The following is a 27,621-nucleotide window of genomic DNA, read 5'->3' on the forward strand; positions in this document are numbered from 1 at the left end:
CCCTAAAAACCCTAAATCGATTATCCACTTTGTATGATGAAAATTATATAAATGGAAATCTTTTGAGTGAATCCTGTGTGTGCTTTCTACCTTTGATTATTAATTGCAACTATCATGTTTGTTATTGATTCCGCCTTTAACAAACATTAATCTTTCTAAATATAGAAACCCGTCATTAACTCTCCTGTCGACACATTAATCTGTGTGAGTTATGACATGATTAAGTAAGATCCAGCTGAAATCGGGGACCTGACAAGTGGTATCAGAGCTGATTACTGCTATTTTGGAAAGATTTGTGTTGCTGATTGAAGATTTGAAGAAGAATGACGTAAGCAGACCACTGTTTCATTGATTTGTGACGTCAGCAGCTCTGTTTTGCATTTTTCTTCCAGATCTGCAATCTACTGGTGTTTTCTCTTCCTTATTTCAATTAAATTTTAGTCTTTATATTTAAATCTTGTTCTGATCATATCAGACACATCAGATCTAAAGATTTGTTCTCAGATCTGATTATTTTGATACCCTGTTTTACTAAGAAATTAATTTTGTTTTCACAAAAATGTCTGGTTATGAGGAACAAGAGGTGTCTACTAACAAGATTCCTAGATTGTCTAGATAGGAAAATTTCACAAAATGGAAAGTCTTGTGTGAAGCAGCCGTTTGCTACAATGATGTTGATATGTGGAACTCCATCAAGAATGGTCCATAAGGGGAAGTTGCAGAAGGTGCAAATCAGGCAGCAACTGCTGCTGTGAGAGAAAGAATGAGAAAGGTGGATGACAAGGCTTTAGCTATGTTGAAGCTAGGTCTGTCTTGGGAGATACTCACCAAGGTTGCACATCATCCCAATGCCAAGGCAACGTATGATGTAATACTTGAGATGTTTGAAGGAAATGTTGAACTCAAGAACATCAAGAAGCAAAGATTGAAGTAGCAATTAGAAAGATTAGTAGAAAGGTTGAAATCAATTCTGGAGAGGTTTCTGGGAATTGTGAATGAGCTCAGAACCACAGACTATGTTATGACTGACTTTGACCTCAACACAAAGCTGCTCAACTCTATGCCAAAGGAATTGTATACTGCTTGCAAATTCATCCTCACAAAGCACAACTTCAATGAACTAAAAGTAGATGATGTAGTGTGTTTTCTTCAAGCTGCTGAGATAGAAATGATAGAAAATGAAATGATAAGGGAGGAAAGACCCTGCTTCAATGTTTCAAATGCATTGATTGCACCTATGGAAAATCTGTCTACCAAGAATCAACAGCAGATTCCTATCATTGAAGAACCTGTTGAACTCAATTCTGATACTCAAAAATCATTTGTTGGTGTTAGCACAAGCAATCAAGGAAACCAGCAAAGATTCAATGTTCAATTGATTGATGACACTGACTCAGCCTCTATGGCAAGTGGGAATGTTCCTCATATTGGTACAAGACATGGTCAAAGCAATGATACACAGGCTTTGCTGTCTATGTTTACTGAGTCATATAACGCATTTGTTGCAAAGAATTTAATTCACACAAGTGTAGTGCAAGATGATCTAGAGCAGATAGATGCTGATGATTTGGAGGACATGGATTTGAAGTGGCAAGCTGCCATGTTAGCTTTGAGAAGGAAGAGGTTGTATAATAGGACTGGTATATCTCTGGTTTCTGGACCAAATGAAAGAATTGGGTTTGACAAGTCAAAAGCAATCTACTACAATTGCCAACAGCCAGGACATTTTGCAAGAGAATGCAATTTGCCAAGGAACTATCAGATGAATCAATTCCAGAATCAACAGCCAAGAGGTCAACAGCATTACCAGCAAAATCAGCAAAGAAACAACAACCAAAACTTCAATAGCAACCAAAACTTCAATAACAACTTCAATCCCAACAACAACTACAATCCCAACTTCAACAACTTTCAGCCTCAAATGAATAATCTGAATCAAAGTATGCAACATAATCAAGGTTTTCAAATGAACAACAATCAAAACCTTCAAGCAGTTCAAAATGTTCCAAACAACACTGTTCCAGCCAACCAGAATCAACCAAGAAATCAAGGTAATGTGGCAGTGAATACACAACATGAAGGTAACTTTGATTGGAGCAATCATGAAGAAGACATTGCAGATGATATCAAAAGGGCAAATGTGGCATTCATGGCCATAATTGAGAAAGAAACTGCATCTTCATCTCAGGTACACTCTGCTCCTACTATTGATTTAACTGAAGTTATCAATGAACTAAAAATGAAAGTAGGAAAGCTGGAAAGTGAGTGTTTTAAGAAACAAAGTATCATCAATGCATATGAGGCCAGTGAAATGGTGAGTGAAGAAAGAATGAAAAGTTTGGAAGAAGACTGTGTAAACGATTACAGAGCTCAAAAAAGATTCACCACCGAAATTGATGGGTTGAAGAAAATGGTTTTAGAAGAAAAGTTACAGAACACAAAATTGCAAGTTGACATTGAATTCTTGAAGAACTTGGTTTCCACTGGAAACATTTGTGGAATTCTAAACCAAGTTAAGGAAAAAGACAAATACAAAGAAGTACCACCACCATTCAAGAACAACTTTATGCCAAAAGTTGATAAAGAGAAAAGAAATGCATATCTACAACAATTCAAAGACGTATTTCAAGACAAAGAAGAACTTGTAGATATGTACAAAAATGTTGAGGTGAGTGAAGAAGGAGAGTTTGTTGTGAAGAAAGAACTGAAAGAAGAAAAGTCAATTAGAGTTCAAGTCTCTGAAGATGACCTTGAGTTAATTGATTTGATTCAAGATGACTTGAGTGATTTGAGTGATCAAATTACTGAAGAGGAATTTAAAGCTGCTGAAAGAGAAAGAAGATACAAGAATCCAGAATCAGTTGATAAACTTCCAAAGTATCCACCAGTCACAGCAAGAATGAAGAAACAGAATGAAAGAATGAAGAAAGAACATGTGTCATTTGACATATGTGAAAGGAAAAAGGTAAACTACAATGCTGTAAGGCCTCCAAGCCAAGAAGTATTGGAAAGGATAAAGCAAAACAACAAGAAAAGAGTGAAAGAAGATGTGAATGTTGAAAACTTTATTCCAGTTTACCCTATTTTCTCAAGCATTGAAGATTTTGACATTGGTGAAGTAGAAACAATGGAAGAATATGAAAAGAGGAAATTGAGAAAAAGGGAAAACATTATGGAAGAACCCTTGATTATAAGAGAAATTGTTTTTGTTAAAGGGAAAGTGGAAAGAAGTAACATAAGGATAGCTGAATTTGTTCCCTTCTCAATTGATTATAACAGTTTAAAATCTAAGAAGACCATTGGAGTCAATGAGCCAAGACCAAGTGAAAGATTCAAGAAACCAAAAGAACATGAAGTATTCAAAGGAAAGGTTTGGTGCAAGAAGTGTGATGAATATGGTCATCATACAGACTCCTGTGATGAAAGACTCAAATTCAAACCTTTTCATGTCCCAGATGGCACAAAGTATGGACAAGACTTTGTGGCTTACAAAATGAAGTATGAAAAATACTTGGGTATGGGAAAAGTTTGTGAAGCGGAAGTAATAGAAAATAAGAGCCAAGGGCATTCACTGAAAGCAAAGAAACATATGAACAAACCTGTTAACAAGGGTAAATCTCCAGTGAAGCATGTGAAAAATGTTAAGAGAGGATCTCAACCCTTAAAAACAATCACAAAAAGGGACACTCAATCTGTCAAATCTGAGAGTTCACAAGGATCATCAAGCAGTGAGAAGATAAGAAAAAAGAATGCATATCCAAGAAAGAAACCAACTGAACTCACTGGTGATGAGAAGTTTCTGTTAAAGCATGAATTTGAACCACAAGGTTTTCTTTGGAAACCTAAAACAGAAACAAAGGTTGAGGAAGTTACTGATGTGAGGGATTACTGTGAAAAGAAGGATTATGTGATAAGGGTGTGTGTACTGACTCTAATGAGTAGCTAACTCAACCTCACTAGTTAAAACCCCAAGAGAGTGTGGATATGAAACAGATAATTCAGATAATCTAGAAATCACACATGAAGATCCTGAACCAACAACACTCACTTCCCAAGCTGTGTCTGAAACTGAATCTGATGAGCTGCAAGTTGATAAGGCTTGCACTTCATCACTCAACTAATCAAGCTTTCTTTGTATGTGCAGGAACAGTCCACTCCTCTCAATGACATATGGTACATGGATAGTGGTTGTTCTAGGCACATGACTTGTGACAAGAGATCTCTTGTCAATTATAAAGAAAAGTATGAAGGTCCTGTAGCTTTTGGGAGTGATGAGAATTGTGTAAAGATTGTTGGAAAAGGAATCTTAACAAATGAGAATGTCTCATTTGATAATGTATTTCATGTTGAAGGTCTTCAGTACAATCTGCTGAGTATATCACAAATGTGATAAGGAATACAAAGCCAGTTTTGATGATTCCCACTGTTTCATTTTAAAACCTGAGTTTGTGTTTCCACCTGAAATGATTATGATGATGGCACCAAGAAATGGCAATCTCTATGAATTGAATATGAAAGAAGCTGTTTCAAGAGGAGGTGCATGTTTTGTTTCCAAAGCCACTGAAAATGAGTCAAAATTGTGGCATATGAAACTGTGTCATGTGAACTTGAAGAACATGAATACACTTGTCAATGGTGAGCATGTCATAAGCTTACCTACAAGAGAGTTCAAATTGGAAGATCATTGTAGTTCGTGTCAAAAGGGAAAACAACACAAATCTACTCATAAGTCAAAACTCATCAATTCAATTGATCAAGTACTTGAATTACTTCACATGGATCTCTTTGGTCCTGTGAGTGTACCAAGTATTGGGAAGAAAAGATATTACCTGGTGATCATTGATGACTATTCAAGATATACTTGGGTTTATTTCCTAAGTACCAAGGATGAGACTGCAAAGTTGATCAAAGGCTTTGTAACAATGATTGAGAACAAGTTAAATAAGAAAGTGAAGATGATGAGAAGTGACAATGGCACTGAGTTCAAGAATGGGGTTATGCAAGAATTCTGTGAAACAAAAGGAATACAACAACAATTCTCAGCTCCTAGAACCCCTGAACAAAATGGTGCTGCAGAGAGAAGAAATATAACTTTGATTGAAGCTGCAAGAACCATGCTAGCAGATGCTAACTTGCCTGTCACTTTTTGGGCTGAAGCCATAAATACAGCCTGCTATGTTCAGAACAGGGTGCTTGTAAACAAAAGGCATAATAAGACTCCATACGAAATCTTCAACAATAGAAAGCCTTACATCAAGTTTTTCAAGCCCTTTGGATGTAAATGTTTTCTTTTGAACACAAGGGACTATTTGAACAAGTTTCAAACAAAATCCCTGGATTGTTTCTTTGTTGGATATTCTACACACTCAAAAGCTTACAGAGTTTATGTGAAAGACCACTTGAGTGTTATAGAATCATCTGACATTATTTTTAATGAAAATCAATTCAATACAATTGATGGTGCATCATGGCTGTTTGATCATGAGAAACTGATTAAGTCCTTCAAGATTTATCCTGAAGATTTGGATGAATCTTTCTACAAGACCAATGAAATTGAAGAGAAAAAGAAGAAATCATTGGACTTGGAAGAATTATGGAAGAAGGTTGCTAGAAAAGTAAAGGAGTATACTTTTGTGAAGAGCTCCTCATGTGACATTGATGAACATAATCATACTGTGCACAATCAAAACAATCCAGATGTACAGAATGATCAAGTTCAGAATGAGGGTGACACAAGCAACCATGCAAGTGGAGAAGAAGTTGTCTCTGCTGCAAGATTTCAAGATCTATTTCAAAGATTGAACTTAGAAAAAAATGGTGCATCTACTTCAGGACAACATAATGATGAAGCACCAGAATTTCATGATGCAGAAGCTGATTTAATCATTGAAGAACCAGAACTCAATGAAACACATCTTGACACAAATTTGTCTACAGATATGATTGTACAAACTCCTTATGTGGAAAAGAATCATCCTTCTGAAAATATCATTGGTGATTTGCATGAAAGAGTTACAAGAAGTCATTCTGAAATTGCAAACATTTGTCTTTACTCCTGTTTTCTATCCCAAATAGAGCCAAAGAACATTGCTCAAGCACTAAAAGATAATAGTTGGGTAGAAGCAATGCAAGAGGAACTGGCACAGTTTAGAGACCTACATGTGTGGGATCTTGTTGATAAGCCATATGACAGATATGCAGTAGGAACCAAATGAGTTTTTAGAAACAAAAGGGATGAAAGGGGTTTGGTGATTAAGAATAAAGCTAGACTTGTAGCACTGGGATGTCTTCAAGAAGAAGGAATAGATTTTGAGGAAGTCTTTGTTCCTGTTGCAAGACTTGAGGCTATCAGGATTTTTCTTGCATATGCTGCCTCAAAGAACATTAAAGTGTTCCATTTGGATGTTAAGTCTGCATTTCTAAATGGAAAGATTGATTAAGAGGTGTATGTAGCTCAACCTCCATGTTTTGAGGATCCAATTTATCCAAACAGGGTGTATAAGCTAAACAAAGCACTTTATGGACTGCATCAAGCTCCTAGAGCATGGTATGATGAGCTGTCAAATCATCTTCTTGAAAATGGTTTCAAAAGAGGAGCCATTGACAAGACTCTCTTCTACAAAAGAAAGGGATCAGACTTACTTCTGTTACAAGTATATGTTGATGATATCATCTTTGGTTCAACAAATGAACAAATGTGTTTGGAGTTTGAAGGGGTGATGAAATCCAAATACAGCATGAGCTCCATGGGAGAAATGAACTTCTTTCTTGGACTGCAAGTTCAACAGAAAGATGAGGGGATCTTCATTCACCAAAACAAATATGTGCAGGACATCTTGAACAAGTTCACTGTCAAGAATACAAGACTGCTTCAACTCCAATGAACACCAAAGAAAAGATGATTGCAGATGAAAAGGGGGAGCCAGTAGATGAGCATGAATATAGACCCAAAATTGGATCTCTGATGTATCTGACTGCAACAAGACCAGATATCATGTTTGATGTATGTGTGTGTGCAAGGTTTCAATCAAGTCCAAAAGTCTCCCACATGAATGCTATTATGAGAATATTCAGATACCTGAAGGGAAGACCAGACTTAGGGATTTGGTATCCAAAAAACCAAGCTTTTGATCTGATTGCATATACAAACAGTGATTATGATGGCTGTAACATGAGCAGAAAGTCAACCTCAAGAGGATGTCAGTTTTTGGGTGAAAGGCTAGTGTCATGGCAATGCAAGAAGCAGACTACAGTATCAATCTCTACTGCAGAGGCTGAATATGTTGCTAGATCTGCCTGCTGTGCACAAGTATTCTGGATTCAAAATCAGATGCTGGACTATGGTTTGAATTTTCTGAACACCCCTATTCTTATTGACAATACTGCTGCATATATTACTGTCAAGAATCCAGTTCAACATTCTAAGACTAAGCACATTGAAATCAGACATCACTTCATCAGAGATTGCAGTGAAAAAGGTTTGATTGAAATGCAAAGAGTTGATCAAGTGACAATTTGGCTGACATATTCACCAAACCACTTGATAGAACTAGGTTTAACTTTCTTCTGAAAGCCCTGGGAATGATCAACTCTGATGAAATCTGATTAAGGATGTGTGCTTGGTTGTGAACCTCTATGTGCTAACTGATTACTTTGTTAAGAGGTCACACAAAAAATTGAATGTTTGGTGAATATGCTTGATTATGTTACTGAATATGTTAATTGTAATGTGCATTAACTGATTTAGTGTTCTTGTTATGATTGTTTAATTGATATGTTTGAATGTCTATCAGTTAATGTGCATGTGTGATGTTAGGTTAAGTATTTTTGATATGCTCTACTTGTTAGAACAAGCTTACCTGACATCTGTGCTTTTATTGCCTGAATATGTGCTTTATCTGATCTTCTGATGTTATTAAGATAGGTTAGAATTTGATTGTTAGTACTGTCTACTTGTCTTGATGAGATCATATTTGATTAAGATTTGAATATGTATTACAACTGTTTGTGTCAAAATGAATTTTTATGTCAAAATTAAGTGATAAACTGAAATTTTCTAATGAATTTTGCATAAATACTTTATTTTGGTCAAAACATGAGCATGTTGTTAATGGTGTTGAGATATGATAAGATTATTCAGTTCAAGCTTTAAAGAAGCTTAAAAGAAGGATTTTTTTTAAAGAAAAGTCTCAAGTAGTTGTTTTTGCTGAAAATCATGTCATTTGCCCAGTTGGAAGGACATGCACTTGTGTTTGTTTGGTCCTTTGATCTCTACAGATTCAAGGTTAGCCATTGACCTGAAAACTGAATGCATTTGGGGCAATCATAACTTGTTTCTTATTCCTTCATTTAAAACTATGTCAATAACTCTGATTTTGAAATGACATATATTCACATGTATGTTTGGTCCTGTTAACCACTTGTGGTCAAACAGGATAGCCATTAACCTGCCAATGAAGAGACATTGGGGTGATTGAATATTAAACTGTATTTATTTGGGAAATGATAGTACATTGACTACTTAGCCAATCATATGGAATTAATAGGCTAAAAGGACCATAGTATAGTCATTAACATGTATGGTTGCTTTCTCATGATGATGTAAAATCTAAGGTGATATAAACATAATGAATATGCTAATCTTTATGTGGAGATACATAGTTGTCTTTGCATGTCTCAAGATATATCTCTCCAAATGATAGGCAGAAAAGTGATTACCTAGTCATACACAAGCCTGTTGTTATTTGGTCAACCAAAATTGAAACATCTTTATATATGACAAAGAACATGCTTTAAGAAAATTTGAGAAAATATCAAAAACAAGTGGAAGATTGAATAAATCAACCAAAAGTTGATAAGTGTTTTAAATATTTTATCAAACAAGAGGGTTATAACTAAGAACTACAAAGATGTTGACATAATCTGTCTCATCTTGAATGAAAGGCTTGTTATTTAACAGAAAGTCCAACATTCAACCTCTATATATGTTTGAAAATCAAAAATAAAAAAATATTCAATAAGTTCTGTCATACAAAAACAAGTTTTTGACCAAATACAAGAGGTTGGAGTCAAATTGGGGTGATATGGGGAAAGCCAAATAAGCTTTGAGAAGAGATATGAGGCATCATAGCACAATGTTGACCATTAATGCATTATGCTTGAATTGAACCTTAATCATGTCACCAAAGAGATGAAATTCATGCTAAGTTTAAACCTGCTGTTAACCTATCTATGTTGTCATAATAATGCTGAGAATGAAGTATTGAGAAAGCTATTTAGTCAATATGATCCCATTCTTGAGATCTTTTCAGTTAAAGAAAGAAACTGTTTTGAAGAGAAATATAACTGAAATTTGATCTCTAAATGCACCATTTGCTCTTAGACTATGATCTGTAATGAAAAATATATTTTGACAAAGTGGTTTAAGTCAAAAAGTGTTGCATTTTATCTTTAATAGGCTGAATATGTAAGTTCGGATAAGGTTTGATGTTTTATAACCTTTCCTGGCACAAAACAGTTGAATATGTTCGAATATGTGTATCCTAGTAAGCTTATTGCTAACTTAGGTGTTTTCGGGCAAGCTATTTGAAATTCAGTAATTAACTGTTTATATGTGTTTAAATTTCATTCATAGCCTGCTCTGTGACATTTGTGCTTATGATTTCTTTGAAATTGCAAGTGTTTTCGGGCAAACTTTGTTTTCCGGGCACACTTTATATTCCAGGCACACCTTTGTTCCCTCAATATACTTGGTAATTTCAAAATATGACTTTCCGAGTACACTGTATGCTAAGAGTCCTTTCCGGGCACACTTTGTACTCTAGGAGAGTTATTCGGGTATACTTTACATAAGAATGTTGTTCGGGCACACTTTATATCTGAAAGGTTGCTCGGGCACACTATGTTTCCATGTGTGCTTGAATGTATATGTTTTGAGTATGATTTTTTGATTATGATTTCTATTTTATTAGGGTTTATGCTAGTCTAAATCATTTAATTTGAATTCAAGAAATATATTTGGGGATCTTAATTGATTCCAGTAAGAATGATTATTTGATATTTTATACTTTATTATTTGCCTTGTGATTAATTTCTCAAGAGATCTAGTATTTCGGGTAAGCTTTCTTCATAATGTCTTGACTTTAAGTTACTTTGCTTGACCTAGCAAGGTTTGATGTTTTTACTTTAATCGGGTAAGGTTTGTAAGTGGAAGTATGCCGGGTAGACTTTGGATATATTAAACTTTCCGAGTAAGGTTTCATGAACTTAAATGAAAATAAATGTTTTTAATATATCTAGTGGATAATGTTACTGTTTGACAGCTAATAATTCACAAAATGACAAAAAGCATTTAAAACCCACTTTCAAAAGGTATATAAGAGGGACTTAGGCAAAATTTTCAACAATTGTTTTCCCTCTCTCTCCTTCCACTGCAACTCCTTACTCCTAAAGAAACCTAACAGAATTATCGCAACCAAACCTTAATCCAAACCCTAACTTGTATAAGCCCTCTAATTCCGACTCGGTAAGCATTAATAATATGTTTTCCGATCACGATTAGACAAGAATGGGCTTTGATTATGTATTTGATTACTAATACTCTGTTTATGTGTAGGTTATAAATTTGTCAAAGAACAGGTTCTTGATGATTTCTCTTTATTTCTTCTTCATTTTCTGAACTTTATGACTAATTTTATTTTGAATATGTTTATTTGTGATGTTCAGATATGGCAGAAGAAGAACAGCCAAAGTATTTATTTGAAAAGAAACATAATATGTGTGCACTTTTACAAGTCACACCTGACAATGAGCCTGTGGCATCAATGATTACATGGATGGCTCGTTCAAATGTCAGTTTTGCATTAACAGAAAATCCTGTCATCTACAGAAATCACTCACTTGATTTCTGGAGATCTGCAACACTTGTGAATGACATAAATGGCCGAAGAATTGAAGCCTCTGTTGCTGGCCATGAGATACATGTGACTGCAAGGATGATCAGAAGATGTTTACGTTTGAATGATGATGATCATAACCATATAGACTTCAATACAGCACACCTAATGAGAATATTCGAAGAGACAATGGGTTATCAGGGAACTGTACATGATGGATAGTTTCAAAAGGGGATATTTCCGATGATGTATAGATTCCTCATTCATCATGTGATATAGGGGTTTGCTCCAAGAAAAGGATCATGGACTCTGATGAGTCATGATTTGGCAAATGCTACTGTTGGGATTATGTTTGATCTGCCCTTCAATTTCTCAAAAATGATTTTTGAAGGATTAGTTTCAAACTTGAATAAAGCTGAGGTAAACAGATTCTTACAATATCCAAGGTTCCTGCAGATTATCTTCAACAGAGAATTACAAGATCTACCCACTATGGGAATGGCACATCTACTGTAGAACCCCGACACTTACAAGAGAATTAAGAATCCAGGTGTTGCCAATCGATTCAATACTGAAGCTCCATTTGAGATTTTGCCATGGTTGTTGAACCATGACTTGGAGGTAATGCCAGTACCTGAGTTAAGCTCAGAGGAGGAAGGAGGAGATGATGATGACAGTGATGATGATGGAGACTCTGATGATGGAGATGGTTATGTTGATGGAGATGAAGGAGGAACATGAGTAGATATAGAAGTTGTTGCACCTGATCAGGGGGAGCAACTTGAGCACATTGAACAACCTATTCCCACACCACCACAGTCACCACCACACATTGACCAACCAATTATACCTTCACCACCACAAACTCCACCACACCAGATCACTCACACACCACCTCAAACCCAACCCTTAAGCTAACCAGAAACCTCAACACATACATCACCAACACCAAAAACACCATCAACAACAGGTCCAATCCATTCTAATCCATTCATTTCTAGCCCACCTCATACACAATCACAACCACCATCCTTATTCCAAACTTACACCACAGAATAACCTGAGTTTGAACCTTTTTCTACATCACCACCTACAACTCCACATATTGACACCTTTCAAAGAAATTTGGACTTAATGTTAGAAAATGCTGATTTGAAAAGAAGAATTGAGGAGGTGACAAATGAAAATGCTGAGTTAAGAAGAAGAAATGAGGAGGTGACAAATGAAAATGTAATGTTGATTGAGAAGTTGGTACAAGCTGAATTGAAAAACAAAACCCTGGTGCAGGAGGTTGAGAAGACCTCAGCTGCCTCAAAACTGGGGGAGAATGAAGAAAGGCCAACTGTCTCTGATGTGAATATTGAAGAAGCTGCAACAGTTGTTGAAACTGCTGATAGCTTAAAGTTGATTATAAATGTGTATGATAATGAAGAGGAAAGTAGTGATGATAGGAGAATACTGGATGATGAGGAGTATGAAGGTGATATGTCTGAGGATGTTGAACAAGATTATGATTATAATGAAGAGAGATTGGATGAGGAGAATGTTGAGAAAGTAAATGAGACTGAAATGACAGATGTTGAGAAGAGTGTAGAGAATGTAGCTACTGATATGGCTACTGATAATATTCAAACTTGTTTAGAGACTGAAGAGCTGCATGAAGAGAATATTGCTACTGAGGAGCCTATAATTCAAACTTAACAACTTGAATGCTCCAAGACTGTAGAATATGATGAGGAGATGGATGAACTTGAAAGAGACATTGATAACTTCCCTCCTGAAAGTGAAGAAGAGTTAAAGAAAAGATTAGACAAGGGAAAGGCAAAAGTTAGTGTAGAAGAGCCTTTTAAGGCATATCCTGAAAAAGATGTGGCTTTTAGAGATAATGAGATTGCCAATGCTGAAGCTCTAAGAGAACAGGAGAATATCTTGAGAGAAACAAGAGATAGAGAGATATTGGCTCAATCTATGACTCCTGAAGAAATAGCTGAACAGGAGATCTTGCTCAATCAAGCCAAACTTGCTAAAGAAATTTTTGATGATGTGGCTGATCAAGAAGCAATTGAAACTTTGATTATGATGAACAGAGCTGAGGAAGCTGACAATTCCTTGGCTATGGTGATTAGTATGTTTCAACCACAAAGCCAACCTGAAAAGGAATCTGAAAAGGCTTATGAATATGAAGATATGCCTCAAAAGGGACTTGAAAGGCCAACTGTTGAATCTGTTGAAGAGATGATGGCTAATATCACCAGAATCAGGATGGAAAGAGAGAAAAGATTTGAACAAGTGTATACAAGAAAGAGAAAATATGATGAACAGAAAAAGGATGATGAGAGGAAAACAAAAAGAGGGAAATGGGATGAAAAGAAAAAAAATGCTATGTTGAGACTCATGATGAGGAAGGAGATAATGAGAATAGCCCAATCAGGGCAATTCCATTGCAGACACTACAACCAGGTCAACATATTCCAGGTGTCCCTGATGTGCCAATCAGAAGTGAACCGGATCATCCACCTTCTGATGAACCAAAAATTGATGCAATGAATGATTTAACTGAAGGAGAGGATGAGTATGAGGATTCTGATGATGATGATGATGACCCTAAGAATGATCATGGGAAAGTAGGTGAAGCTACCAATGTTGTGTCCCCACAAGTTGAAATGACTGATTAACAGAGGACAAACATTGAGTTGAGTATTTGAGAAACCAAGAAGAGTCATCCTTTGGTGGTAAAACTGAGAAAACATGGCATAAGTTTTGATTGATTGGCTGATCTTGATGATGATCAATTACAAAGAAGACTTGACAAAGAGAGAGATGCCTTGAAGAAAAAGATGGAAGAGAAAAACAAAGAAACTCAAAAATTCAGGGAATATCTCAGAAGGCATAACTCTTCTGAAAAAGATCTGTCTCACTTCAACTTTGACAAACTTCAAGATCTGTATAACAGTGAAAGAGAGAAGGTCATTGAAAAGTGTGTAAAAGAAAATGAGAAACTCGAAAAGACAGAAGCTTTGAAAGAAATGTTTAGAGGAATGTGTGGATGCCTGCTAGAAAGGGGTATGATGCCTGAAATTGTTGAACATCTGTCAAGAGAATCTGTAGTAGACCAGTATAACAAATTGAAGAGAAAAGAAAAACTAAAAAGAGCTCAAACTGAAAGGTCTACCAAACAGGTTGAAGAAACTGATGAACCTCATGCTAAGAAAAGAAGAATTCAAACTTTGAGGGAGAAGACAAAAGAACAAGTCAAAACAGTTGAAACCTCTATTCCTCAAGAAGTGAAGCCTGAACCTGAAGATAAACCATTTGTTCCTTGGGAAATCGAAGAGATGATCAACATTTTGAGGAACATAATGATAAATCAAAGGGGAATGAGTGAAGAAGAATTTAATGTTTTGGAAAAGAAGGATCTAAAAACACTCTTCTATCTTCAAAAGAATGAATGGGAAAAGGTTTTAAGAGAAGGTGAGAATCCAAGATACTATTCAGATGGTAGGTTTGTACCTGCTGGGTCGGCAAACACTCCTAGAATGGCAAAAATGTTATAAGAACTTAAGAAACATGGAGTAAATATTGATGAACTTGCCAATCTTCCAACTGAAATGGTAGAGGCCATGTAGATAAAGTTTTTCAACTTAAAGCCGGCAAAACCAAAGAAGTCCGTTCCCTTCAGACCTCCAATTTCAAGAAGATTTCCACAAGGAGGAAGAGGTCAAGGAGGAATAAGTGAGTCAAGCAGTTCTGCACAACAAAGAACAATTAGACCACAGTCTAATTTGGATCTTCCTAGGGAACTGTACTTTTACTCTGTTACTGAATCTTTAAAGGTGATTATGGAAAGTAGACTGCTGAGAGAGATTGTTGTTAGGAGTGACTTTCGTGAATACAATGAAGAACAATTGTAAAGGATGGCCACTCTTAGATTGTATGATTATAGAAACAGAAGCAAAATGGCAGGTAGATAGATGAATGATCTGTCAAAGTTCTTGTATGAAGAATCTGGCAAAGGATTCAAATTCTTAAAGGAAAAGAGGAGCTGGAAATTGATTCAGCTTCACAAGTCAAGAAGGACAGAGAAGTTGAAAAGAATGGATATAGCTGAGAGAGACTTTCAAATGACTGTCAGAGATGAGAATCCATTGTCTAACATAAATACATGTATAAGTCTGGGAAGAAGAATGAGACGCCCCAACTACACAGTACAGAAGAATGACATGATAGCTGAAATTGAATACAAAGAGAATGCTGATCATTTTGTACTGAGGAACTTTGATGGAAAAATTCTGGGGATTATTAAGATAGATGAAGACTTAACCTGCCTGCATAATGAAGATCTAATGGATATAAGGGACTTGGCTATACCAGAAAGTCACACTCATTACCGAGCCCTTAATATCTTCAAAATGAAAACTGCTAACGAGCTAGTCAATCGAAGACAAGCCATTCATGATGCAAGAAAGAGACAAGATCAATAGAATAGGCTTTGTTTTGTAATGTCTTCGGACAGTTTTTGAATATGTAATCTTTGTTTATGTAATTTGATTCTGTAATTTGACTTTTAATTTGATGTGTATTTTGACTGAGTGTAAGTAACCTTAGAAGTGTTTTGGGTCAGCTGAGGTGTTCCAATCTAGGGGGAGATTGTTGAGTCAAGAAATTGACCTAAGGGGGAGATTGTTGAGTTAAAGATTTGACCTAAATGAAGTACATGGAAGATTGGAATCTTCTCAACCTCCTCAGAATTTGCTAAGTATGGATCCGGGCACACCTTAGACATCCGAGCAAGCTTTTACTTAGCCGGGTACGATATTTTGCCTACCGGGCAAGGTTTACTTCAAGAAGTCTTCTTTAGTGGCTATTTGAGCAAGGTTTACAAATTAGTGCATTACCGGGCAAGGACACTAGTTTATGTAAATCCGGGCAAGGTTCACCTTATCAAGCAAGTCTGTTCTTCAGAGCCAAGTATATTACTCTTCCGAGTAAGGTTTGGTTAACCAAGTCCATGAAGCCAAGTGATTGGAAGACCGGGCAAGGTATTCATTAATAAATATGGTCCAAGTAGGCTTGATGTAAATGGAAAATCTCTAAGTAACATCGGGCAAGGTTCAACTCAAGCAAGGTATTTTACTCCCGAATACACTTTGCTAATAAGTTATTCTATAGCAAAGAGTTGAAATGGATCATTGAAGAACAAGGTTGCTCGTAAGGGTTTGTCGGGCAAAGTCTGGAAAAGTCAAGAAGATTGAAGTCTACCCGGTGAGTATTTTACTTGGTAAAATACTCTTCAAGTAAAGTCTACTCTTCATGTAAAGTATACCCGGAAACTGATAAATAGAATGTTTTAGGGCACGCCGTCCAAGACACACGGAAAAGGATAGACAGACACATTTATTGAAAGAGAATATTGAGTGACGGTTGTCCTAGGATTCCCTAAAAACCCTAAATCGATTATCCACTTTGTATGATGAAAATTATATAAATGGAAATCTTTTTAGTGAATCCTGTGTGTGCTTTCTACCTTTAATTATTAATTGCAACTATCATGTTTGTTATTGATTCCGCCTTTAAAAAACATTAATCTTTCTAAATATAGCAACCCGTCATTAACTCTCATGTCGACACATTAATCTGTGTGAGTTATGACATGATTAAGTAAGATCCAGCTGAAATCGGGGACCTGACATATTACTCTGAGACTATGTCTCATTCTCAAAATATTTTTGTAACTCTGAGGCTACGCCTCAACCTCAAAATATTTATATTTAATTTTATTAAATTGACTTTTATTGTCAGAAATTTTCTTGAGAATTTCCTAGCTTTGTATTTGTTATTTTTCGCTTAGAACTAGGGAGTGTGACAAGATTCTACGCCATTGTGGGAATTTTTATGCGACCGGCACTTTAATCATTTAACGTAACCAGCTAAACGTTTACACCATTTATTGTGTTTTATTATTTTTAAAATGTCTAGTCGGGTGTAAAATCCATGGGACGCCATAGACACGCTAACTGTACATTTGCACAATTTGTTCTATTTGCGATATTTTGTTGGAACATTATCATCCGTGGTGATACACGAGATGTTTCAACTACTTGTGCTTGAGTTCGTTTATTCTTTGTTTAGTTTGGTCAGTCAAATCGCCATGTAACGCTCATGGGCCGAAAAACTCAATTGATTCGTTGATTCGTCAAATAAGTTGGGCCATTCAAATTGCCATGTAATGCTTATGGGAGGCCAACTCACACATTTGTTTTGGTTTTGGTATGCTAATAAGTTGGGAAAACAAAATTCCATGGAAAGCTCATGGGAAACCCAACACATCGAAGAACATTCGTTATTTGTTTATGTGTTGTGTATTTGATTTTATACGATATAGTTTATGAGTTGACTTAATTATTCAATTATTTTATTATTCAATTATGCAATTAATTAATTCCTTAATAAGGCACTTTTTGAATCAAGATTTATTGATTCGATCTTTTCATACACTCAAAACATTTTTATTCTCATGATCGGATTCAAATCATTCATTCATCAAGACTTGGGTATCGCCAACCAAAACAATTTACACTATATTATTGAAATTGGTTTACACATATTCATCTTATCGCGATATTATAATGTCAATACCTCAAGTGATTTAAATAATATAGCACAATTTATTACTCATGATATCATCTACATAAACCATTAAACATATTTCAAGCATTCAACCACAAATTCTAATTTGTTAAAAACATATTAAACTTTGATAAAACTTTTCTGTCGTCAAATCAACTCATCGATTATCGATTTAGTTTCTAACTTATCCTTAAGTTATAAATAAACATCAACATAACATAATTTAAGTTTCGTAATACACAATAACTCATATGAAATCTACACAACTATCCAACTTTCTCATTAAATCACATCTTTATTAATCATAGAATGTTTTCTCAACATCAAATAATTTCAATCATTTGTTTTCTATAATCGTCTCGTGACCACATGTTTAGTCAAGGCGATAGTTCCTGCGATCTCTAAAATAAACTCAATTTCCAAATCAAAAATACAGTCAGTTTAATCTTGTTCATTAACTTATTTGCTAATAAAGTCAATTCATTTACCCCTACTCATTCTCATAACAACAACAACAACAACCGCAATTCTAAACATCAACTATAGCTGTCAATCAAGTTAACAATCAATCTCAACAAAATCTTAGCGTCTCAAACAAGAAACTTTACGTCAAAATTCACTCGATATGCTTCACTTACTATCACTGTTCAATTCAATCCTCATATCGTTTTGTTCCTAAAGTAATCATTTGATTATCTTGTTAATACTTGCCATAACTATGGAAATCCTAATCACCTACGCCATGTGTGTGCTCGATTCAATCATGTTCATCAAGCCCAAAATTTTTGAACTTATTCTATTAAACCTTACTTTGCAACCTAATCAAAATATTTCAATTCAATCAACCTCATTTATTCAAAAAATTTATAGATTTAATTAATCAAGTTATATTAAAACCTATAAATCAAACCAATCATAACCAAGCTTACCAAAGAAAATGTTTTCATCATTTTTATCTAAACATATTTTATCTTTCTCGATTATACATCATAACAAAATCTTTATTCGATTTTGGATTTAAACAATTTAAATTCTAATAATTTATTAATTTTAAGTGATTATGCTCCTACAATAAAATTTACATTTTCAAAAGACAGCCGCCTACAATACCGTATTTCTAGTTTACCTCTTGTCCTCATTTATCTCAATTCGTCTCACTCGCAACCCTAAGGAATCATTTCCTTTTCAACTTCCAAGATTTATAACTTTTCTCAAAAGACATTTTAGAAACTTTAATATTTTATTTAATCAACACAAGAGTTCAATTTATTTTTAGTAATATTTTACCCAACTACGATCTTCTAGTTTACAATCAAAATGTATTAAAAACCTTTCTCGCAATATTATGTCTTTCAAATATTTTGTAACCCACAATATGGGATGAGTTATGTGGACCATCCGACGATCTAGGTAATTATGGTCCGGAACATAATTATCAAAATCCTCGCATGGAAATCATAAAACGTACAATTGTGTGTGATAATATAGAATCGAAAGTAGTTGGGATAATGCTACAAATGTAGAGATGATAAGGACATGGTAGATATGCCGCTGATACATCCTATATATAAGTGTCCTTATAGGATTTTCATTTGGAGTGTTGTTTTGACTATTCATAGTTCTGTGTTATGATAAATTAAAAAAAATAAAAATTATTTTCTCAAAATATAATGGTTTTGTTATAGTATCCTTTAATTTCGGGAAGAAGTTCCCTAAAGTAGGGGAGACTGTAACAACTCGGGTTTTCATCTATTTAAACTATTTCATTTTATTATTTTTCTTTTTCTTTATTATTAAACTTCAAGTTAACTACATTTTACTCCCCTAAACATAAATTTTAACTCACTTTGCATTCACATCCAAAGTTAGGGACTAAATAGCAATTCTGCCTAATTATTATTATATTATGAACCATATCCATATCCAGGCCCGTCTAACCCGTATTCAAGATCTAAACCCGTAAAACCTTAACCAGATTGTTAACTTGTGCCTTAATCCTCGTTCTAAAATTGGAAATGATCACTGGGAATCATTCTTGTTGCCTAAACGAACTCGCACCGACGTTTGGATTTGGAAATTGTGATCAATGTTATAGGATTTCTATATTAATTAACCAGCCCGTATCAATTTAGGGTAAAACCTTTTATAGTTGATCAAAACCCAGTTAATCTGGTATTCACCATCTTCGCGAACCGACGACCTTATTCACGTAATTAATTTCACTATGATGATCCATGTGTATCGCGTCCAGATTTTATGCATGCCGCCCGTCATTCATTCTTGTAAACCGTCAATTCGTAACGTCTAGAGGTAATCCTTATATGATTTCGTCTCATCTTGAACCCTTAATCAAAAACCCTAAAGTTAATTTAACAATCAATAATTAGATGTTCGAATTTGGATAATTAGGGTTTAAAAAATTGGGGGAACAATCGTATATTGTATTTAAATTTTTTGTTTGCGTTTGATTACCACAAGACAAGCTAGTTCAGTTGATTGTGGGTGTGTACGTTAAACCTTTGAACCGGCCAGGGGTACGGGTTCGAGCCCCCCTGAACGCGATTTTAGTTTTTTTATTTTTATTAATTGTGTAAAGGTTTTTAATGAATTATAGTTATATTATAATTAATATTAAATATCCAATAAACATTATACTATTCAAACCGACATCGTTAAGTTGTCATTTTTCGTCGAATAATCTCGCATACTAGTTTTCGTATATATATATATATATATATATATATATATATATATATATATATATATATATATATATATATATATATATATATATATATATATATATTATATTAAATAATAACACTAGATTATCACTATTTTATTTAAACCCGACACTTTAATCTAGTTTCCTCATCGTTGAACGTTTTTATAAATTCGTTTATATTAATTTTGTACATAAATATATATATATATATATATATATATATATATATATATATATCATTCTTTATAAATTGTAAAAATCGTATTTTGAACGTATTAAATATATTTATAAATTATATTTTCGTTAAATAGTCCAAGACATATATTGTATAATAAATATATATTTAAACGTTTGTCTTAAATTAATTATTTTATTAAAAGTTATATTTATATATGTGCATGTTTATAATTGCATTACACTTAATTAAATATTATCTAAATAATCATATAATTATTTCAACTCATATTTATTTATTTAAACTAATAATTATGATTTCATCATAACAATAACCGTAGAGATTAATTAATAAATATCTTAATCCCAATCATAATATAAATCACATCAGAATCTTAATTCATTAAAGTATGTTATATTGTTTATAATTAATTTATATTATTAAACTAGGAATCCTTGTCGGTGTACCTCGAATGCGTCATCATTCTCACATCATCATTTTTTCTTCGTTCATCCGATAAGGTGAGTATCTCACTCCCCCTTCTAACTCATTTTTAACCGTTTTGGGCACATATGTGTTCTATTTATTTTATTACTATATATTACTCAACTTGCAACTGTTGTCACTTGTGCTTAACAATTTATACCTTACTTGTTATGTGCTTATATGCTATATGTGAATCGCATTCGGAGAGGTCCAACATAATCTCAATATAGTATGATCATACGACCCTCGTAGTGGCTGACGTCCGACGCATTGACAATGGTTTCAACGACACCTCATTTTTGGTAACCAATGCCCATTCGCATGGTAGCGGTTTAGCCCTTTCTTTATGGTTTGATTGATTTGTTTATATGCTATGGTTAAATTGCTTATCTCACTTGACACAGTTTTCTATCTTATTTATTATTATATAATCATGAAAATTTGGTGTTTTACTCACTCAACCCTGTGTTGACAAAGCTATTTTATTTTCAACAAATATGCAGGTCATCGTATGATGTAGTTGAAGTTAGAAGATCGTTTAAGGACTTATGCTAGAAGAAATTTAAATGAGAAAAATAAATTTTATGACTTTGATTTGTGTTTGTTTTGAGATATTGTAATGAATAATGGTTTTATTTGAAATTATTAAATAGATATTGAAACTTATAATGTTGCATGATAGTAACCTTGTGAGCTGTGGCAATCAGCTCACGCCCCGACATTTCCGCCTTAGGTTGGGGTGTGACATCCCACATGCATACATACATGTCGTATACTTATACGGGTATACATACACGGCTTACATGCATAATTACACGATGTATACATATACGAGAATACATACACTGCTTACATGCATACATACACATTGTATATGTATACGGGCGTAGATACAGCTTGCATGCATACATACACGTTGTATATATATACGGGCATACATACACGACTTACATACATATACGCCATATACATATACAACTATATGTGCATATACGCTACATACATACTTATACGGCCTATTCACACTTATACGACGCATATACATATGCGCCCATACTTATACGACTTAATGTTCAGACCAGCTTTCTTATTTCCCACTTTTAGGGTTTTTCTTCGATTCCGATGCCGTCAATTGCCGTTAACCACCATGTATGGCCAGATTTCGATTGTTTATAACCTAGGTAACTTCGGGGTGTCAATATCCAAGCTAAGGTGGCCCTTAAGCTCCTTTTTGGTTGATTAAACACCCGAATAAAGCTAGATCTAGATTCAAACAGTTCATTCGACATCCCAGGGCTGCAGTGTCGGGTTCTAAATTGTTGGGCCAGCTTAGGAAAATGATGTCTTACTTTCGGTTGGTATCGGATCGTTGAATAGAATAGTGTAGAGAGTGTTTGGCTTAAGTGTGTGTTTTTGATGGTGTAGGCTATGGTGTAAAATGAAAGAGATGGAAAGGATTTAGGGTTTAAGGGGTATTTATACTCTCTAAGCCCATGGAACTTAGGTCCATATTCATTCTAAGTCCATGACTATTTTAGCCTACCATCCCTTTTATCTTTTATTATTATTTATTGTTGTTTTTCTACTAGCTCAAATTATTTCTTCCAACGAAATTAATATTTTAATATTAGTTATGGAAATTTTGGGATGTTTCAAGTCTACCCTCCTTATAAGAGGTTTCGTCCTCGAAACCTGTTTAATCCTTGAAAAAGGAACGCTATTGTCACTCACATCCTTTATTGAACTGTCTTAGCTTCTTGGGTCACCGAGTGGTGTTCGTGTGTTTTTGCTATTCAAGATAGCTTGTCCATGAGGCCCTCGATGTGCTTCTTCTCGTTCTGATTCAGTAAGTCTCGTCTCTTCTTTCTAAGGGACATTGTTTCATACTCTTTTAACACTATTGCCTAAGATGACATTCTATCATGGCACAATTAATCGTTCATAACCAAAATCCATTCATAACAAATGCAATATCTTACACATCATAAATAAGCATAAGTCTTAAACTTTAACATAGAATAGCACAAAATAAGTCCTTAAGCAGTTATACACAAAATAAAATAAAATTATTAAATAAGCAATTTTTTCTTTCATCGAATGCTCCTCTCTGCAGTTTCTTTGACCTATGCCTTTACCCCTTTCACACCTCTCGCTTCTGTTCCCTTTCACTCGTTTGCCATATGATCAGTTTTACCGCATTTGATGCATTTCGGGCGATCTGGGAATTCTCAAGAGTAACGCCCACTCTTTCCACACCGACAACACATGTCCGACCCAGACTTGAATTCTCCCTGATGCACTTGCCCACATTACATGCATCCGTGTTTCCAACCTTAAACTTCCTCTCATTAGTTATTTCCAACATATTGCCAGCCCTCTTAGCTGTAGTAACCCCTTTCTTCTCCTTCTTTTCCTCCACCACCACATTATCCACAGCCAGGTCGTCATAAACCATTTGTGCGAGTTTAACACCATGTTTACTAGCCATGACCAGGGTGTGTACATTCTGTGGAAGTCTTCTGACGTAGCACTTGATCCGCTTCGCTTCGGTGTTCACCATATCCGGCACCAGCCTGGACCGGCGGTTGAACTCAGTGTTGTACTCGTGGTGTATATTATTTGTAATAACTTGGGTTTTTGAATTTATTAGTACCCGACCCGTTTCGTTGTTCGGGTTATTTTATTAATAAAAATATCACGTTTAACGAGTATTTAATATTTTATTAATAATTGTTTGTTATATTTATTTATTAACTTTGAAACATATTCAAATTATACCTTAATCTATACATTAACCTATTCTTGAATCTACACTTATAATTGAGGGACCAAATTGCAAATTAGTTAAAAGATTTTGTAATATAACCCTTAAACCATCTCCCAACCCATATCCATTTACCCAGTTACAAACCCGACCCATATCGAAACCCGTTTGTTTTGCTTGAACCACAATTCTCTTCCGAATGTAGGAATTGAGTTTGGATTTATGATCCTCCTGCCTTAATTAACCATACCGACACTCGAAATTATGTTAAAACGGTCTTATGCGATTCAGATTTCTTATTATACTAAACCGCCTTTACTCGTTAAACAAACTATAACATAACAAACATAATAATACAATTAAACAGAGATAAAATACCCTCATAGCAGCGCCTTTCAAACCCTATGATTAATTGATTTATATAGACCTGCAAGTGATTGTTCTTTATCCTCTTTATGCCAGATGGTTCTCATCATAATTAACCCATCACTTAACGTTATCGGAGGTAATTGTTTAATGTTTTGAGTTCGTTTTTGATCAAGGAACATAAGCCCTATCATTAATTGGATTAAGAATAACTGAATTGCTCAATTGGTAATCCTAGGGTTTATGTGAGTTGGGTTCTTTAACTGATTGTATAAGATTTAATGTTTATATGTTGTTAACAAGTAAGCCACCAACCCTGATGGATGGTGCACCTTTGGTTAAACATATAGAGATAGCTGAGGGCGCAGGTTCGAGTCCCTCAACCCGTCTTTTTGGATAGTTTTTTTTTGTTATTTTAGCTTTTGCTTATTTAAATAATTAATATTAATCATATAAAATCATTAATAAACATTACTTTTTACTAAACCAACACCTTAACTAATCACGTTTTCGAATCTTGATTAATTGCATCTATATATATAAGTATGTATATTATTATTAAAAGATTTTTTAAGGTTTTAATAAAAAATTATAATTGTTTAATATGTAAAGCGAGTTATAATCTAAAATACGGATTTAAAATAAACTTGTTATTTAACATATTAAAATATAGCATAAGTCAAGTATTTTATAAAAGATTTTATAGTTATTATTTATCTACAATACTAATATAAAAGATATCTTTATTAATAATATATATATATATATATATATATATATAACTATACTAAATGCCTTTTTAATTGTAAGGAAAGCAAATCTCTTAATATAATTTACTCAAGTTTTATAAATATTTATTTAAATATTTTACTTATAATTATAACTTTATATAAATAAAATGTGCTATTTTCTATAAACCTTTGATAAATAAACTGATAATAACATTTATAATAAATCTACGTAATATTTAACTTTCGCTGGTACACCCGATTATCAAACCCCGAACGTCTATCTAGTTTAAGATTCATTGTTGACTTCATAGTTATTTATATTCCGCAATTATTCTTTATTAGGCTATCTCGTCAGGGCTTGATCTACATTTATCTTTCTTGTCGAATCATATCTCTTGCTTATTTACTAATGTGAGTAATCACTACCATTTTTACTTATTTTAAATCTTTGGGGATATATGTTGTCACACCCCGAAAATCTTAAATTAAACTATCGGAAGACTTAACTTAAGTCTTCAGGTTATGACATATGCCGATAGCCAATAACAATAGAATAATTAATAATAAAATCTTTATCTTTTATTAAAGAAAATATCGTGTTACATTATCAGAGTTTCACACACGTGCCATTGCACGGTTTACATTATTCAAACTTTATTCAAACACGACACGCCCTCCTTTCCATGCCTCCTCGAACCTTCATTTACCTAAAAAGAACATTAAAATATCGATCAACACAATGTGTTGGTGAATTTCCCTTTATAACAAAATAGTCCATATATATATATATATATATAGATATATATATATATATATATAGGGTAAGGATCCTAAGAGAACCCTTTGCAAATTGAGAACTTTGAGAACCATTTTGGACCACTAAAAACACCTTTAAAAAAATTATTTAAAAAAATCATAAAACAAAAAAGAACAAAAATTTTTAAAAAGTAAAAAAACCAAAATTCTTATATTTCATTCCGGTTTCATTAAAAAAAGTAAAAATAAATAAAAAAAATTAAAAAAAAGTCGTATTATACACATATGTATAATTTTATTTAATCTTTAATTACGTAATATCATATGTACAGTATCATTTATCTTAAATTATACACATGTATATAAAAAACATGTAAATGTACATATATGTATATATTATACATATGTATATAATTTATCTAAACCGAGATTTTTTATTTATTTTTTATTTATTTTTTATTTTTTTATGAAACCGGGATGTTAAAATAAGAATTTTGGTTTTTCTACTTTTTTCATTTTTCTGTTTTTTTTTTATTTTATGATTTTTTTAATTTTTGGTTTTTGTGGTCCAAAATTGTTTTTAAAGTTCTCAATTTCAAAAAATTTCTCTTATGATCCTGATCCTATATATATATATATATATATATATGGTGAGGTTATTCCTAAAAAACCATAGTGTTTAAAAAGTATAGGAAGAAATGTGGACCCTTAGATCTAGAAATTAATGATCAAGATTGAAAGTTTCTTAAAACTATGGTGTGCTTTATTTTGTAACCTGTTTTTTAAGTCTCTAGGGGCATAATTGTCTCATGTGTTATTTTATATAAGGAAAACGTTTTCAAGCTTTGATTATTATATTGTCATCCAAATTTAAAACAAAACATCACGAATACCCATGAACAAAAACACAATTTGTTGAACATCATGCATGAAGACCAATAATTAAAATACACTAACAAAAAATACACATGATATTAAGAACTAAAACACACTATGTTGAACATCATAAACACCAACAATTAAAGCACAACAAAAACACACTATGTTGAACATCATAAAATATATTCTAGTGTGTTTTAGTTCTTTAAAATTCTAACCAATGTCTTTTAGTTCTCGTTCCAAAATTAAACTTTGAATGATTACCATAAATTAAAGCACTATACATAAACTTAGAATTAAAAGATCATAACCAACATTCATAAAACAAAAAACTACATACAAACTAAGAATTGACAAACATTCTTGAACAAAAACACACTATGCCCATGAACAAAAACACAGTGTTCTTGATTCATAACCACCGGCATAATCGACTTCGTCACCAATTCCGATCTGCATAAAAGATACAAAGGTAATGTTTCTTGGTGCTGGCACTATCACCGACAAACTATACAAAAGCCTCCAAAACTCGATTATGATTTCGACAGTTTAAATGTTATCGGTGTCGGCCGTTAACAGCGGTGTCATTGCAAAACTGGATTTCTAAACCCTTAGACGGCGAAGATTTTGAAAAGAGAACATTAAATTCAATTTATTCTTCTTCGCCATTAGTAATTGTAACCTGCTTGAATCATAGAAACCACCAACATTTGAAAGATAAGAACCGATGACGTCATTATCAAATCGCTCTCAACCACAAAGTGCTTAATAAAAATTATATGTTACATACCTTTGAACTTATTTGGGGAGCAATTATTTTTGCCTTTTTCAAGAAAAAAACCACGACATGATTATGAGGATGAAGAATGGTGTGATATATTTTATGTCTTGAAATAGAGATCTGGTTGTGGCAAACCAGTAATTGTAATTGTGATTGCAAGATCCAAATAATTAGGAAAATAATAATCACTCTTTGCTATATTTAATAGAAAAACAAAAGTCTAAAATACCTTAGAGTGTTAATTTGTTTCATGCCACGTGTCAACTTATGGTGGCTTCCTACACTTCTTAGCAAATTTTCTATTTTTATATTAACATTCCTATATATATATATGATCAGGATTATAAGAGAACCTTTTTGAAATTGAGAACCATGAGAACCATTTTGGACCACAAAAAACCCAAAAATTAAAAAAATCATAAAATAAAAAAAACAC

General features: G+C 33.7%; 1 protein-coding gene across 1 annotated transcript; it reads left to right on the forward strand.

Moving 5' to 3' along the window:
• The first annotated feature begins 967 nt into the window (after nucleotides 1-967).
• On the forward strand, nucleotides 968-4,390 carry LOC143532806 (uncharacterized). Its single transcript, XM_077028007.1, has 2 exons — nucleotides 968-2,188; nucleotides 4,145-4,390. The coding sequence occupies exons 1-2, from the start codon at nucleotides 1,022-1,024 to the stop codon at nucleotides 4,388-4,390; spliced, it is 1,413 nt and encodes a 470-aa protein (XP_076884122.1). The 5' UTR covers nucleotides 968-1,021.
• The last annotated feature ends 23,231 nt before the right edge of the window (nucleotides 4,391-27,621 follow it).

This window comes from Bidens hawaiensis, unplaced genomic scaffold (genome assembly GCF_021521415.1).
Source record: "Bidens hawaiensis isolate Kalapana, Puna unplaced genomic scaffold, B.hawaiensis_p1.1 tig00000001_1, whole genome shotgun sequence".
NCBI classification, from domain to species: domain Eukaryota; kingdom Viridiplantae; phylum Streptophyta; class Magnoliopsida; order Asterales; family Asteraceae; genus Bidens; species Bidens hawaiensis.

Coding starts and splice junctions, on each gene's coding strand:
- LOC143532806 (XM_077028007.1), top strand. CDS start 1,022: ATGACTGACTTTGACCTCAACACAAAGCTGCTCAACTCTATGCCAAAG. Junction 2,189..4,144: donor AAACTGCATCTTCATCTCAG/GTACACTCTGCT, acceptor TTGTATGTGCAG/GAACAGTCCACTCCTCTCAA.